At 39.7% G+C, this 17389-nt stretch overlaps 1 protein-coding gene across 3 annotated transcripts in view; it reads right to left on the reverse strand.

Moving 5' to 3' along the window:
* Positions 1–17389, reverse strand: part of LOC121506286 (nck-associated protein 5-like) — a 265350-nt gene that overhangs the window by 54222 nt on the left and 193739 nt on the right. For all 3 annotated transcript variants that reach the window (XM_041782019.1, XM_041782017.1, XM_041782020.1), the window contains 3 exons: positions 12186–12276; positions 5732–5896; positions 286–354 (listed from right to left, as the gene is read on the reverse strand). In XM_041782019.1, coding sequence (XP_041637953.1) covers positions 286–354; positions 5732–5896; positions 12186–12276 — 325 coding nt within the window. The remainder of the gene's footprint in view (positions 1–285; positions 355–5731; positions 5897–12185; positions 12277–17389) is intronic.

A 17389-nucleotide genomic window follows, 5' to 3' on the forward strand; every position in this document is an offset into this window, starting at 1 on the left:
CCATGTTTCCTGAGTCATTATTTTCTTAACTAACTGTGAATATCAACATTTCCTGTCTGCCTCTCACGAGCTGTGGTTCAAGAAAATTGCAGACCTGTGGGGAAACTGCATTGGAAGACCTCATTAAAACCTTCATCTTGAACTCAACATTACTACTAATTCTGCTCACACAGAGAGGAAACAAACTCCACTAACAAACTTGTGAATTCCTCTAGGTGACTCAAACATCTGTCCAGTCTTGAGGCGGCCTTGACTCCGCCTCAGAGAGACGAGGCAAACACTCACCTCATCGAGACAGCGTTCGTACTGCTCCCTCTGGCTCTCGTTCTCCAAGGCCAACGCTGAGTTCTTCTCCTGCAAACACAAACAGACACAGAGAGTCAGACACGCCGTGCAGCGGGATCCTCACCATGACTTTTGGTTACATTTGATGCAACAACAATGGAGACAGAAGCAGCAATCAAGGAGAGACGAAGGCTTTCTCCTCAAAGGTCAGATGTCGGAGCTAAAGCAGGACGACTGATAAAAAAATTTACAAAGAGCCGCGTTGAAAAAGGTCAAGGGGATGGAAGTCATGCCGTTGAACTTTGGGGCGGCTGCTAGCCATTTGGAGTTTGGGCTCTAATAGGAATATCTCCTCCACTCGCAGAGAGATGAGGTGTCGGCGTATTGATCGCTGGGAGTTTCCAATTTGTCAGAGGCAGGAGGCATATTAGGAGCTGTCAGTCGGCTCTGTGGCCTTTAGTGGAAACTACGATTCCTATGATGAAAACATAGGGAATGTAATTAGAAACCAAAACACCCAAATTACCTCAACCAGGAAGAAATGCTGATTAATGAAAGCTTAGAAAAGTGGCTATAGGTACAAATGTAATCAAAGCTTACATTCATGTGGAACAAATACCCTCTAATCTAAACTTGCCAACATTCAAGGCCTCAGTCCACAGGTGCCTTTTGTTGAGCTGGTACTTCTCATTTCTCTTAACAAACCAACATAGTTCCAGCTTTGTCAACACATGAACACAAAGTCCTCAATGTTTTCTGTTTTGTGCCTAAACATTGGCGACAGTCAAGACTGGAGGCCACACGCTTTCAGGGGATATGTCTATCTATCTGTATGTCCAGGCCTTTCTTGTGAATGCAATATTTCTCTACAGGTTTTCTTCAAACTTTGCCAAAATGCCCACTGTGACTCCAGAAGGAACTGGTTAGAGTTTGAAGGTTAGAGGTCAAAAGGCCAAGGGGTTGATGTGCAGTCCTTGCTTACTTACACACTATCTTAAGAATACTTTGAGGACTTTTGTGAAACTTAGGCCTTATTTTAATCCATTGCTTGTGAATGTGATATCCCAAGAAAGCTGCTAAATGATGAACTGTTTTCAAAGCTTGCTCAAATATCCACGCTAACTCAAGGATGAATGGATTACCTTTCTGAGATCATAAGACAAAGGTCTGGGTCACTGGCCTCATATCCAACCCTTGTTTGACAGTCTGAAGGATTTCCTTCAAACATCGCCCAGCTGTCCACTCTGACTCAAGGACACATTAATTAGATTTTGGGAATCAAAAGTCAAATGTCAAGGTCCTGGGGTTTATGTGCATCCCTTAAACTCTCTGAGGAATCTTTGCCAGACTTAGGACTAATGTCCACTCTGACCCAAGGGTTACCTGATTGAATTGTGAAGGTCAAAGGACATTGGTGTTGGTCATTGGACCACATTTCATCCCTTGTAGGTCAACATCATATCTCTCAACACTTTGTCAGAATTTCCTCAAACTTTGCACAAATGTCCATTCTGACTCAAGGATGAAAGTCATGAGGTTTATGTGCAACCCTTGGTTGTGAATTCAATTGCAAGGATACTGAGAGAACATTTCAAACTTTGCATTAAAGTCCAATCTGACTCAGTGATGTACTGATTAGATTTTGAGGTCAGAATGTGAAGAGATGGGTCAGTTGGTAACAGCTTTGTCAACAACAATGGTGGCAAAGAGACCAATCCATCTTGCCTTTTTTGAGGATGAGCTACTGCAATACCAGGCCATGATTATGTGTTTCAGGTGTTCTTCTTTTTGTTTTCTTGAATAAAGGGAAATATTAAACACACAGAGCTATTTGAAACCATCTTACAATTGCCAAGGAAAGCAGAAGTGAACCTTTGTCACCCGGCAACAATAACTGCTGGAAATAAACATTTAGGGCTGAAAGAATCAAATTTGGCGACAGTTATGAGGTCATGACATTTTGGTCAAATTAAGAGTCTTGTCTGCTGGAATTGATTTATCACTCAAATTTGCCAAAAGTTTTGTGGTTATTATTTTTTGGTAAAATTTTGATTTGTTTCCGCCAGGCAATTTTTCACTCAAATCTGGCAGCAGGCCAGCAGTCATGACTTTTTAGATTGATTATTAGGGACAGGGCAGTGGCAACAGGTTTGTAGTCATGACTTTTAGTCCAATTAGCCATTAGGACATGGTTTATGTGAGGACAAATGAGCATCAAGCTTTTTTTTATTGTTTAAAATGTATCTTCTTTTCTTTAATAAAGCAGCAATGCACCCACAAACACTTTTATTAAAGTAGAAGTTTAAAGGGTAATTTGGCTCCTCAGGTCTTAAAAATGCAACTTAAGTAATCCTTGGAATCAATTTGATTAAATTCAAATCATTTAAATTGAGAAAATCTGAGATATATCTGTTTTTCTGCAGTCTTCTCTTCTATTTTCATTCTCAAGGGATAGTCTCATAGTGGCTCCATAACAAATATGCTACACAGACACAAACCTGACATTTATGTGAATGAGGTTGATCATTCAGAAGGATTATTTCAATTTCTTCAAGGTGGCAGATGGCACAATGTAAACAGCCAGTTTAAATGCGCAGATGCTGTTAATTTAAAGCAATAACCATGTTTACAGTGATGCGCTGTGTAGCTGTGACAGGTTTTCGAGCTTGTGGAAATTGCAGAAGAATGGCTGCAGAAAGCTGTGATGTCCTCGGCACGATGTAGACATAAAAAGCAAAATCATGAAGGGTAACTTTTGAAAAACAACTTTGAAAAAACAACAAAAAAGTGAGCCAAAATTTCAAAGCATTGAGGTGAAAAGTACAAATGCATGAAGGTGCAGGAGGAGACAAAAGGGAAAGTTTGTTGCATGATTTACTGAGTGTACAGTGCTTTTGTTCTAAACTGTTGTTGAATACAATTTGAGTGAAAATCGAGTTAAACTGATATCTTAGTACCACAGCAACATTAAACAAAGCCCTTGGCACATTTCCAGTGTATTTGTGCAGTTAAAACAGTCTCTCATTTTTCTAAACAGCAGCTTTGGGTCCAAACTATGACTTGAGATCTTAAGTGTAATGAAAGCTTCACTTCTTCACATCCCTAGTATCCACCTACTTAGCGGCCTAGTGGCTAACAGTGTCTTTTTAGGGGCCGAAAAGCAGACTGAATATTTTTAGCATTGTTATTCGTCATTAATTTAGTAGAGCTTTAAAATCACACTACCAATACAGCTCAAAGTGTGATGTAATCATGCTTAACTCTATTCAATTTGCAACCAACATTTGTACATTTCAGCAAAGCCTTCATGCAGGCCAAAGCTTCATAAGCAGCAGGTTAGTAAATGATCAGGACACAAGGCTTATTTTAGCTCTCCACTTAACAAGTAAGATAGCCAGCAGGCACTTCTCCTCCAGCCGGTTTACAGACCATGATGTGGGCTGCCAACTTAATGAACAGTATCAGCTGAGAGGTAGAAATGAGAGCCGGGCGGTGCTTACTTAGTGTCAGCGGAGTTTATGCGCGACGCCAGCCGGTGATGAATCGCCTCAGCTTTTGTTCGTGCTGCTTCAGAAGGCGGTGCATCCATCACGAGCGGAACAAAATGGCAGATAACTTTTGATAAAGCCATTTAAAAGGTAATGTTTGGGTAGTGCGATTCATCAGACAGGTTGAGTGTGCTTCCTGCCAGCAGCTGGAGATAACTCACAGCTGAGGAGCAACAGGCAATTACCTGCCGCTTTGCTGTAATTAGGGACTTTTTTTTTATCAGGGCAGCATTAGAGTAACTGAGGCAAAATGGGCAGAATGGACTCCACACTCGTGTTTCCTTTACTTGTTTTGTTTTTGCATGCTTGCACTTAAATTTCTTAACGTCTGCAGCATAATTAGGGCCAAGCATCTGTGTGTGAGGACCCTACTGGAAAAAAGTGTCATTATTTTCTTCTGTCAAAGGGAGATGTTGAGCTTTAACATGCCCCAAAACTCTCCAGAAAACTCAGAAGTGGTGAAAGTTTGTGTCTGATGGTGCTTTTGTGCATGTGCATCACACAATTTAAGAGCTTATGTATCATGTCCAGACGTACAAAAAAGTCTACTATTATCATGGTGAAAAACTGATAGTTAAATTTTGGTGATTTTTAACAATTTGCAGGGTTTACATTTTTACAAACTCATCCAAGGGGCTTTATCGGATTCACTCCAAATGTTTTCAGCTCATTGTGGACATGTTGATGATTGCAGGTTATAAGAGGCTTAAGGTTATGTTGAAGGATGTGGCCACAGCATGGGGTTTAAGATAGGTGAGTTTTTGGCGATGTGCCAAAATAAGAAACCTTGATAACTTTCCAGTGCTTTTTTCAATCGTGGCCAAACTTAACAAGATTGATAAGACTTACAATCTGAGCAGTTTCATATTTAAACATTTTTAGCTATCATTAACTTTCTTGTTTTCTTGCACTTTAGCCCCTTGTTGAGTAAGATTCTGTCTAATGGTACCTTTGTGCCTGTGCTTTACAAAATGGCTCAACAGCACCCCCTAAATAATAGCCCCTCAACTCAGTTTGACCTACATACATGAAAATTTAAGTGCAAATGTATCATATCAAGACATTCAAAAAGGTCAATTATTATCACTGTGAAAAATATACAAGAAGTTAGCTGTTCAACATTGATTGCCCAAATTTGGAGATTTTTAACAATTTGCAGGGTTTATATTTTAACAAACTTATCCAGGGGTCTTTATCGGATTCACTCCAAATTTTTTCAGCTCATTGTGGACATGTTGATGATTGAAGGTTATAAGAAGCTTAAGGTTTAGTCAAAGGACATGGCCATTGCTTGGGGTTTAAGATAGGTGAGTTTTGGCAATGTGCCAAAATAAAAAACCTTGGTAACTTTCCAGTGCTTTTTTCAATCATGGCCAAACTGAGCAAGATTGATAAGACTTACCATCTGGGCAGTTTGATATTTGAAAAATTTCAGTTATCATTAACTTTCTTGTTTTCTTGCACTTCATAGGAAACATGAGGTAAGCCTAATGGCTGGATTTAATTAAGTCTGAGTGCTTTAATTGCTGCAGAGATCTGAGAGAATATATGTCCAGTGGCTTCAGTACAAAAAAGAAGACAATCAACATGGATCTGTTGCTTTCGGCTCTTGGCGGCGAGCCGCTCAAATCCCAGAGCGGCCGAGAAAAACAAACCAAAGCTGGAGTACAGCCCGAGGCCTTCACGGCGACTCTCTCAGGATGACTTTGCTCTCCAAACGGAGAAGACTGGGGATAGCTGGATGAGCTGTCATGCTTTCAGACACAACTGAGGAAAGGCTCTTGACAAGTGGCAGACAAAGCTGGCCACAAAGGAATGATAGAGGTGGCTGGAAGAGGCAGGAACAAAGGGGGAGTCAAAGAAGAAGAAAAGAAAAAGGTGGTGAGTAAAGTAGTTACCTCCAAGGCCTTGAGGCGCTCAAGAAGAGGCTTGGTTTTGTCTTTGTCCTCCTCTGATTGGCTGGCATCAGGATTCCCAGAGTCTGGCTCTGTTTGAGCTGCCAGTGGGGAGCCGTTCTCCTCGGGGCCGTCTTGCTGCTTCTGCACTTCCTCTGAGAGTTTATCCTATAACGCAGACAAAGAAAAGAGGTTAGAGAAGAGGTAGAATTTGGCAGGAAAGAACCTTAGCAGATGGGAAGAAGGAGCAAAAAAGCGAGGTACAACAAAAGTAAGGAGCTCAGGAATCAGAGGGAAGGAGGAAGAAAAAGGGGAGAGGATCAGATACACAGACGGGACAACAGCTTTAACAACAGAGCTGAAAATCGTCTCATAATCCCTAATCATGTTTCACTCATTTTCCAAAGAGTGGCGGTGACCTTGAGGGCTCTCATCTCAACTGTATAATGGGGATCAAAATCTCCTCTTCTTCACCCTCACTGAGTATCCGTCTCTTTCTTCCTCTGTCTCTGTGCCAACTATCTTCTCCTCCGTCTCTGTTCTCCTGTGGTTTGTTCCTTTTTGGCTTCCTTGCATCTGTGATAATTAACTATGGTAATAATTAGCCACTAATTAGGCTGTGTCTGGCTAGCAATGAGCTGCAGAAGGAAAACACAATGAGCTATCTGTCATACTTAAGATATTATCCATCGTTTTGGAGGATTCCTTGGCGCCTGAAATATGCACTAACTCAGCACACTAACATGCAAGCACTTGGCTTTTTGGGTTGGTTTTCGAACTAAAAACTGAATAAAAATGCATTTCCCCCCTGTATTTGACATATCTGCAAACTGGGTATCTTTAGGTTTTCAGAGAGAGGGGAAAAATAAAGATGTCACCTTGAGTTTGGTGGAACTATGATTGGTATTCTACACCATTTTCTTTGTTCAAAAGATGGAACCAGTGGCCGTGACCAACCTTCAAGGGTCAAATGTGTCTATAATTTGATGACAATTCAAGTAAAAAGTTGTTTTCTCCAATAGAGTGCTTAGATTGTTTCATCTGAATTGCCCTGAAAGGCCTGAAGAGGCATAGGGATGTACAATGACTAAAGAAACAAAGCAAATATGAGGCAATAAGGGCAATGATGGCACCAAAATCTTGTCAAAAAAAGCTCAAAATACGACAAGTTCTACCCCGAGTACAGCACATTCTAAGCCTTTTATCTGGTCAGATATATCTCTAACCTGCCATTTTCCCAGCTATGTTACCAAAAATCTCCCTAAAAAGCCAACAGATTTATTCAAGTTTTGATACTTGGGTAGAGGTTCTCTCTTGATTCTCGTTCAGAAAATTAGATTCAAACACACTTAAGATGATGTTATGACCTCTGCAAGGGATCCTACAGCTCAAACTGGGCACCACCGGCACCAACTTCTTATGTTTAACGATTATTTAGTGTCCAGGAGGGATTATGGAAATTAAAAATAGCATTGGACCCGGTACTGAGAGCCTGGTATAAGGAAAGTCTACGTTGGACCACATTTGAGTACATTTTGGTAAAACCTGAAGAGATTAATTTCTCAAATTTTCCATTTTTTTTTCTTAAATTGGCTCTTCCAGTGACGTTTTTCAATATTGATCAAAAAAGGCATTTTATTGTCCAGTTTGGCTGGGAATACCTAAAAATAAAGTCAAGTCTTTTTATGGGTATCTATGACAAGCTATGACTAATATCAGGAACTACTAGCACCAAAATCTTGTCAAAAAAAAAAAAAGCCTGAAATACAACTTCACTACAAGGTCTAACCCGAGTGCAGCAAGTTCTAAGCCTTCTCCTTGTCAGATATATCACTAAGCTGCCATTTTCCCAGCCATGTTATCAAAAATCTCCCTAAAAAGCCAACAAATTCAATTTTTGATACTTATAGAGGTAGAGATTCTCTCTTTATTCTTGTCCAGTGAATTTGATAAAAACCCACTTAAAATGATGTTATGACTACTGCAAGGGATCCTAAACTTTAGACTGGGAACCACGGGCACCAACGTCTTATGCTTAAGGATTATATAGTGTTGAGGAGAGATTGGGGAAATTGAAAATAGCATTGGACCCAGTACTGAGAGTCTGGGGGATCCCATGGAGTAAAGAAATTCTACTTTGGACCATGGATGAGACCATTTTAGTGCAACCTGAAGAGATTTTATTTCTCAAATCTTCCACTTTTTATCTTTTGCAAGTGTCTTCAAGTGAGGCTATTCCATACTAATCAAATAAAGGCCTTTTATGGTCAAGTTTGGCTGGGGATACCTTAAAATAATGTGAGGCCTCTTTATGGGCATCTATGACAAGCTATGACTAAAACCAGGAACCACGGGAACCAAAATCTTGTCCAAAAAAAAGCCTGAAATACAACTTAACTGCAAGGTCTACCCCGAGTGCAGCAAGTTCTAAGTCTTTTCCTCGTCAGATATATCACTAAGATGCCATTTTTTCCAGCTATGTTATAAAAAAATCTCCCTAAAAAGCCAGCAAATTTCTTTGATCTTTGATTTCTAAGGTATTTTATGGCCCAGTTTGTCTGGTGGTGAGTATATCTTCAAGGCCAACCCTGAGAGAGATTCTTCATCAGACTCTGATTGCAAATCATTAGCCTACAAGTACGTGTGAAATTAAAACAAATAAGCATAACACAGCAAGATCTCAGCCTCATATATATATATCACGGATCCATCATTTTCCCAAACATTCACTCATAAATCCCCTCTATGGGTATTATAGCTCTGTATAGCTGCACAGAGTGGGAGTTAGGCTGACTTTGACATGACTGAAGTAATGGCGGCTTTTCTTTGAATAACAAAGTGGTATTCAGTTGTTCAGAGTGTGATATATCACCGTGCACACACATTACATTTTTCATTCCTGGCTGACAGATTATTGTCAAACCTGAAGATATCTCTACGGTTAATGTGCAGCACAAAGTTAGTAGCACTAATGGATGTCTTTTATAAATCCACATGCAGAAAAAGAACAAGGCTCTCCCTCCTAATAGGAATTGGATATAATGTCCTTCGAGGCACTTTGTTTTCTGCCTGATCCAATCTCCTCTAAACACATATTAGGTTTTCAATCTTGCTTGATTCCATCAGACAATTGTGTTCAAGGCAATGCTTTAAAGTCACGCTTTTTTAAGTTTGCTTTTGTTTGCTCTACGCCGGCGTGTGAAGTCGGCGGCAAGCTCTGAGAGACTGCTCATCAGACGGCGTTAAAGGGCTCGCTAATAATCTCCGCAGAGAGAGTCTGGAGTCGGAGAGGGGAGGGAACCTTGTCCCTCACGCTGCCCTTTCAAGTTATTGAGTTTGTCTGCTGAATACACAGAATACAGCTGCAGCAGGAGCATAGCGCAGTGTAGGTACATTGAGTGCTCGGAAATACAGCTACTGGGAGTAGCATAATAACCCTCTGAGTTTATTCTCTACAACAGTGTTCATCCAAGGCAAAGGTACAGAGCAAACCCTGCCTTCATATAACACAATACAATAAATACAGTAAAATATATGGTACATAGACAATGGAAATGATTACTCAGACAATCCCATTGTACAGCCAAGAGAAACCTAGAGTCTGAGATTATACCTGTCCAGCTACAACCAAGCTGAGCTAGATGTTGATGTTGACACTCTGGTACTAAGTAGCAAAGACTGGTATTATTTTACTACCTGTTTCATGGGTTAACATGCTAAAACCTTTGCTAACAGGGCATTGAATGACCAGTAAAGACTAAACTATCACAATATCCTTTTCTCTAAATTTGGTGCCAATTTGGCAGCTTATTCTTTTCATCTCATCAGCTTAGCATACTAGCATGCTTACATTTGCTCTGTAAAACTCAATAATGTAGGGCTAAATACATAGGAATGACATTGTCTTAGCTAGAGCCAAGCTCCAATCATAGCTAAAAATAAGCTTGAGCCTAATGTGATAGTAAATGGTTCACTTTTTGTGAGAATGCTACCTGAGATGATGTCATAACTGAGATCAATAAACCAGTCAGTTTGGTTTGTTTGTATGCTAACTCTTGCTAGTTAGCACTGAAACTAGTTTAAAGCTAAAGTGAGCAATGTCATTTAGGTTTTTGGGTGGAATTTTGTGCCCAACATAGTCTTAGCTTGAGCCACGCTGCTAGCATAGCTTAAAGTAAGCTTGAGGCTTAGATAATGGTAAATGGTTCACTTTCCAGGAGGATGCGACCTGGGATGGTGCAGTAAATGCTTTTTATAATCAATACGCCAATCAGTTAAGTTTGTTAGTATGCTCACTTTTGCTTCCTAGCAATGAATATGAAGTTAAGCTAAGCTAAGAGAAAGGTCAAATTTGCTGCTCAGCATGGCATTAGGTGAAGTCAAGCAGCTAGCATGGAAAAACTAGCAAATATTACAGTAAATGGTTAAACTGAAACTGTAGATAATGTAGCGCTTACTTGTTATTGTTCGAGTAGAAACCAAAAGGAAACTTTAACCTCAAGATTTATCATTAACTATCAGTTTAGTATGCTAGCCTATGTTCTTTTAGCGCTGAAACTGGAGTAAAGATAAACCGACTAGTATCGTAATTTGTTTTGTTGGGTGGATTTTTTTTTGCCAAGCATGGTGTTAGCTAAAGTCACACTGTTAGCATGGCAATTAGCTAATATAAGATTTGAAAAATTTGAACTGGAGTTGATGTAGCCTCTGTTTGTTATCCTTTGAGTACAAGCCAAACAGAGAAGTTATCCGCCAAGTGTCCTGGAAAAAGCAAGCTCTGCAGTTCACTATACTAGCAAGCAAGCCTTTGTTTTGTTTTGTTTTGTTTTTCAGCACTGAAACTAGATTAAAGCTAACGCTGAAAGCTATGTCATTTGGTTTTTGGGTGGAATTGAGCATCTTACATGGTCCTAGTTACAGTCAAGCTGCTAGCATTGCAAAAAGTAACAAGTATTGAAGAAAACAAACAACAAAAAAGTAAGCCTTTCAGTTTAATGTGTTAGCATGCTAGCCTTTGTTATTTAGCCCTGACAGTAGAATAAAGCTAAAGCTAATAGCAACATCATTTGTTTTTGGGTGGAATTGAGCATCTTACATGGTCCTAGTTAAAGTCAAGCTGCTAGCCTGGCAAAAATAAGCTAATATTAGAGTAAATCGTTATATTTTCATAACTGGAGATAATGTAGCATTAGCTTGTTTTCCACTGAGTAGAAGCCATTACTCTCAAAGTGTTCTGCATGGTTTCAGTAGTTGTTTTTTTTTTTTTTTTTTAAGAGTTAGCGTGCTTGCTATTTTAACACTAAAAATGGAGTAAAGCTAAAAGCCATGGCATTTGATTTTTTGCCCAAATTATTCAACAGCTAGAATAGGGTTAACCATAATTATGGGTAGGTTTAAACAACTTAAAAAGATAAGATTTACAGTTAAGCCTACGTGAATGCAAACAAAGACAAAATACCTACTAGGTAATCAGATACAGGCTGCTACAGAGACTCTGGTAAACAAAATGTTGGCTGTCTGGCCATAGTGTTTTATTATGAAGCCTTAGAAGTGTAGTCTATTATCACGGCTTTTCCCATGTCTCACAAATGTCTTCTACTCACTGCAAAGGAAGCCGTAAAGCAGCTGACATTTAATTTTATGGCCCTCGTTTTTAATCCTGCCCACTTTTATTTGCACTCATCACTCAAAGATATCCGTCCTCGTTTTTATTCACCGTGATGAACGTGTGTAGTCATTTATATTGACGCTCTTTTTATTGCTTACTTGCTGAATTAGTGATGCCCTTTTCGTGTATTCCCCTGAGGCACTCATTTCACCCTCTGGGTGTTGAAGACTAAAGCGTGTTCTCTGCTCTATAGAAAGTTCTCATATGACTCCAAAGTGATGATAAAGTTAGATTAGTGGGATGTAAAGAAGCATAGATGCTGGTGTAGAAATGGTTGGAGGGAATATGACTTACTTTCTTCCATGGTTAAGGCTCTCAAACAGGGAATGAGTAACATCACACTGCAGATAAACAGACTGAGGCGTTTCAGCGCTACCACAACACCGTGTAAACATGCTGGGTTCCAAATTGCGGAGTGCGACCCCAGAGGTGACCCCGTGCTTCAGAAATATAAGGTATTACTTATTCTTTCTGCCTCTCCGCTCAATACCAGCAGCTATTTCTATTATGTAAGAGGGTCAGCTATGAGCGTTTCACCTTGGATCTGTCTGGCTTTATTCTGCAGCGTGGATGTCTGAGGGGAAAGATAGACGTGAAAAAAGATACCAATACCTGCAAAATTGCTGCAGGAATACCTGAGAGTTCTTAAAGAACACAGCTATTCACCATTAGTGAACTATTATTAGCTCCTTTATACTTTCTCTCCCTAATAATTCCATTTAATGTCTTTTTTTTTTTAATCTAATCACCACAGGAAGAGCGACAGACCCTCAGAGGATGCTGTTTTACCTTGTAGGCCTTCATGATGTCCACCGTGTCCACGGCAGTCTGCTCCAGGACGCCCTGATTCTGCAGCAGCGACCGCACCGTCTCTTCCATCCTGCACACAAAAACACATATTGTCCTGTTAGAAATGGGAGTGAAAGATCATTCACTGAGGTTTTTTTTTAACACTTTCTTGACATAATTCAGTGGCTTGAGTTTAAGAAAGATAGCTCTACGCCACACCACAAATGCAAACTAAAGAGAATGGAGGTCAGTGTCGCAGTTCTCCAAACCTTACTTCCTCATTTTCTTGGGTTCTACCTTGAAAAAGCACAGGAATACTCAAAGCTAGCCAGCAAATCTTCAAAAATGACCAAATTCATCTGCAAACAGATGTCTCAGAACTGTTTTCTTTCAAAAAATCACAGAAGCAACACTTCAGAATTTGGTTAATGGCAAAATTTTAAGGGTTTTTTGATCCAACGATCCATGAAAGTTTTCGAAATGAACAGTTCTACCAAATGGCAAGGGAGGGCCAAAGGCACCACAAGTATATTCCAACATTTTCTATTCCTTTGACTTAAAAGAGAGTGCAAAACCCTTCGTTCTTTTCTACTTAATGGGCTTGGAACTATTTTCAGTCAAAAATGGCAGAAACAAAGCTTCAGACTTGTGTAAATACCAAACGTGTTAGTCCGTTTTCTTACAATCCAGTTAAGTTCCCCAATGGAACAACCCTGCTGGCAGGCAACACAACCATCATACCAACAGGTTTTAGATTTTTTAGGTAGAATTGTGGCTTCATTCCTTGAAGTTTGAAATTCTGTAAACGGACAAAATCCCTCATTGCTATATGACTTATTCTACAGAAGACAGTGGACGTCAATCAGAGGAATTTCCATCCCTTTCCACTCATTTGTCTTCAGGTTTTTGATGATTTAAAATCAGCCAACACATCCTCCAAAACCCCTAAAGTCTTCTTCTAAGAATGGTCTTGGAACTACTTTCTGTCAAAACATGACAGGAACGAAGCTTTAGAAATTTAGAAATGTCAAAAATGTCAGTCCGTTGGTTCCTATGAACCATGAAAGTTCACCAATTAAGTAACCCTACTGATGGCTGGCAACCCATTCCAATAGCCACACCTTGATATTATTCAGGTGGCAATGTGGTTGAATGACATCACTACTTGCACCACTAGGTATGTTGAAAAGTGATTGATCATTTGTACATAAGATCTACGAGTGTCTTTCAAAATTTTACCAACCTTACCAATGGAGGCAAGACTTCCTCATCACTACGCATTTGTACAGGAACACATTGCGATCATTAACGTGTTGTTGCAGTTGGTTAGAAGAAGCTTGCAAAGCCACTTGAAATATTTTGTTAAAAGATAATGGTATTGGTTAAAAGAAGAAGCATTTGTACTGGATACTTGTCGATATTTTAAGATGTAACCAATGGGATAGAAGGCAAAGTTGACTTAAGAGTTTAACTTTGGAGTCTTTTTCTGTCCCCAAAAGTGACCGAAACTAGCTTTCAACTCATATATGGTTGAATTTTTAGTATTTAAGTTGCCTGAAAATGTTGTAGTTTATAGTTCAAGAACAATATGACAAATATGGCACAAAAGATCTATTTAACTAAAGTTTTAAAGCAACAAAACAAAAATGATTGATAATTGTCTGTGGATCCCTGACATGTTCATTCCAAAAACATTGGTGAGCTGCAGTTTTAGACAAGTAGACTTCATCAGGGACGTTGCCCAAAGCTAAGCAAGTCAAACCAATGGAGTGAGCCCTGGTGAAATTTAAAAGTGCCCAAAACTAACCTTAAAACTTCCCTAAAGTTGTATTTTGTAAGCCTTACTTTTTGAATGTTCTGCCTCCAATATCACGCCCAAAATTGTTTAAGTGAATAGTTAAAAAGCATTTGGATACATTTTGGGACAGCTGGTTGGTTTACCTCAAGTTTCTACACAACAAATCCAAGAAATAAGACATTTTATCTTAGAAGAAATTTGGCCAGCAGCTCTCTCTCTCTTCAGGAGCATCGCCCCCAGCTGTAGCAACCCTGAGGCCATGGTTCAACTATGTTTTGTTTTCCATCATAACTGTGAATCAGAAAGGAGGAACTTTTCTCTGGATTTCAGGGTTTTTCTGGATCAAAATGTTTGAAATGACTTGATTCCAGAGCTATCGCTTACTTCCAAAGCCACAAGGTACCACTGTAAACAGCAGAAACAGTTCTGTTCAATCTATTGTACAGTTTTATGAATTCATGTGAGCATACACATCCACAAATAGGTCTATAATGGAAAAGATAATGTGAATGAATCAGAGCCAGCAATACTAGATAGATGTGCTGTATTATTTTGGCCTGAATCCTGAACTTCTGCTCAGTTAACAATGCAGACAGCACTCCGAATGAGAACAAAATGTGCAACCACAATCCTCACTGACTTATTGTGTGATTTCATCAGTGTGTGTGGCTGCTTGTGAGTCCAATGATCACTTGAATTAAGTGCAATCACAGCAGCAAAAACCAAGCGAGTGACCTTGACCTACAAGGCCTGGTCTGCACGAAACAATCTTCTATTTTGTGCTGCTAAAGCTGCAAGCTGCATGCAAAACAGGTGCCAAAGACTGCATGTGGAAATGCCTCGGCTTATTTCCATCTGAATAAGAGCCACATGCTATCTGTATCCCTGGAGCTGTAGGGGGAACTTTGACCTGGTGTGTATTCTCTTTCTAATTCTGAAAGAAAAACAACTTCCACAGCAGCAGATAAGCCACATGAGATGATCTTAGACCCAGCTGGGATCATGTAAAACTGAAATGATATGATATAAATGACATTCAAAGCACTGCTGGATGTAAGGGAACAATGGCATTATTTACAAGGAATATCCCAACAAAAGAAAATGCTGGAATCATGTGAATTTTAGGAAAACCTCTTTTTCTCATGTATGACTGATTTACACCTGAAGTTAAAAAAGAACAAAAAGAGATCTGCAGCAATCTTACAAATGGTGATGATGGGTAAAATGGTTCTCTTTAGAAACAAATTAGCTCCATTTGTTGAAAATCATTCTGAAAGCACAAACCTTCCCTCAAACCCTAAACTAAATATGCCAAACTACTAAAAAATCCCACATAAACTGTAACACCAACATTTACAAGTCTTGAACACATTCACTGGCAAAGTTTTCATGGCTATATTGTTGATAATTCACTAAAAATGTCCTATAATCATAAAAAGTAAGAGGATGGATGTATGGAAGGGGAGATTAAGCAGGGGGTGAATGACTTGCCATGGATGGTTTGGTGGATGGATGGATGAATGAACACAAGAAAGGATAGACCAATGCAAGGATGGATTGATGGATGGATAGATGAATGGATGGATGGGTGGATGGGTAGAAGGATCTTACAATAACAAATGGATGGAAGAATGATACATGAATAGATGGATGGCTCTTATTATGGATGATGGATTGATGGAGGAACGGATCTTACTATGGATAGATGGATAACTCTGACAATGAATGGATGGAAAAATGGATGGTTCTGACAGTTGATGGATGGATGGGTGGATGTATCCGTGGATTGATTGATTGATTAATTGATTGATTGATTGATTGACTGATGGATGGATGGATGGATGGATGGAAGGATGGATGGATAGATGGATGGATGGATGGACAGATGTTACTATGGATAGAGGGATCTTTTTGACAATGGATGGATGAATGGATGAATGGATGAATGAATGGATGGATGGATGGATGGATGGATGGATGGATGCTAGATAGGTGGATGGATGGATGGAGCTCTTGTTGACTCTTATACAAGTAGATTTATCCCTCCATCTATTTGCCATTTTACCCAAATAAAACCATCCATCATCTATCCATCCATCCATCCATCCATCATCCATTCATCCATCCATCCATCCATCCATCCATTCACCAGTCAACCTCCTTTCTTAACTGATCAAATAAAGTTGCAGCAGATTGACTTAAAAATAGTGAAAACATCTGTTCCATCATTTCTAAATCTCTCAAAGAAACAGTAGATTCTGCCAAGGAAATGAGTTAAAAAAGTTCAACAGTAAAACAAACGCAGGGTTTTTAATAGATGTTAAATATATGGCTACATGATCATGACTATATATGCCACTGCACAGTTAACATGAGGTTTGATTTCTCTTTATAGCCGGAGCAAGAGTTATTAAATGACCTCCTGAGTTTCCTCTGAGATCACCAAGGATTTAACAGTCAGAAAAAAAGACTCTGTGACCTGAAAGTCCTTATTACACACTAGACCTCTGTCTGTAGGTGGTCAACTGCCCAAATCCCCTCTGTCCAACATCTACCCCCTGCTTTCCATGCTGATCATGCCTGTCAGCCAGTCCTTGACCCTGTGTCAGAGCATCCGGACTCCATAGCCGTCTCTGTCACGTCCTCTTTGCTCTATAGGTTGTGCTGATTAAGGCCAGCATTTAAAGTAGGAACTGGAACAATCTGCCACCAGCCCGGCCCACTCGCCCGCCTGGTCCTTTGACTGTTCAGTCAGCAGTGAGCGGCCTGATTACAGTCGGCTTTATAGCTCAGCCTGGACAGATGGTGTGGCTAGCACCGTCCTCTGCTGCCCTGTCCCTGTCTGTATTCATTTTTTCCTGATGTCATTCACAAGTCAAGGCCAATCAGTGGAGCATTACCCCAACATCATTAGACAGCAACACACATAATCCCATTTCAAATTCTTCCTTGTCAATTAATTATTTGATTTGCAATATCCAAGCTTCACTTTTGAATAACTGATTCTTGATGGATGGATCGTTTTTTTACTCTGAAGGAAATTCAAGTTTTTTAACTGTTCCATTAAAATTGATGGTAGCAGCAGAGGTACAACAATAAGGCAATATGGCATAAGCAAAAATAATGTGACCACTGATGTTTTTTTACTTGCACAAGGACAATGCAAAAGCACAGAATTAAACTCAACAAATGATTTCCTGAAGTGGTAGAGTCACTTATTGCACATTTATTGGTCTTGATGATTTCTGTCGACAATTATCAAAAACATGCTGCTAGCAGGACAACAGTTTGCAGCCTGAATATCTAAATGTGGGAGTTTTAGAATTAAACCTGAAATAGGAAGTAGCAGAAATATCATTAGGCAAAGCCAACAGATGGACTGGAAATTATTCCAGTGCGGCATGAA

The sequence above is a fragment of the Cheilinus undulatus genome, linkage group 24 (genome assembly GCF_018320785.1).
Source record: "Cheilinus undulatus linkage group 24, ASM1832078v1, whole genome shotgun sequence".
Taxonomy (NCBI): domain Eukaryota; kingdom Metazoa; phylum Chordata; class Actinopteri; order Labriformes; family Labridae; genus Cheilinus; species Cheilinus undulatus.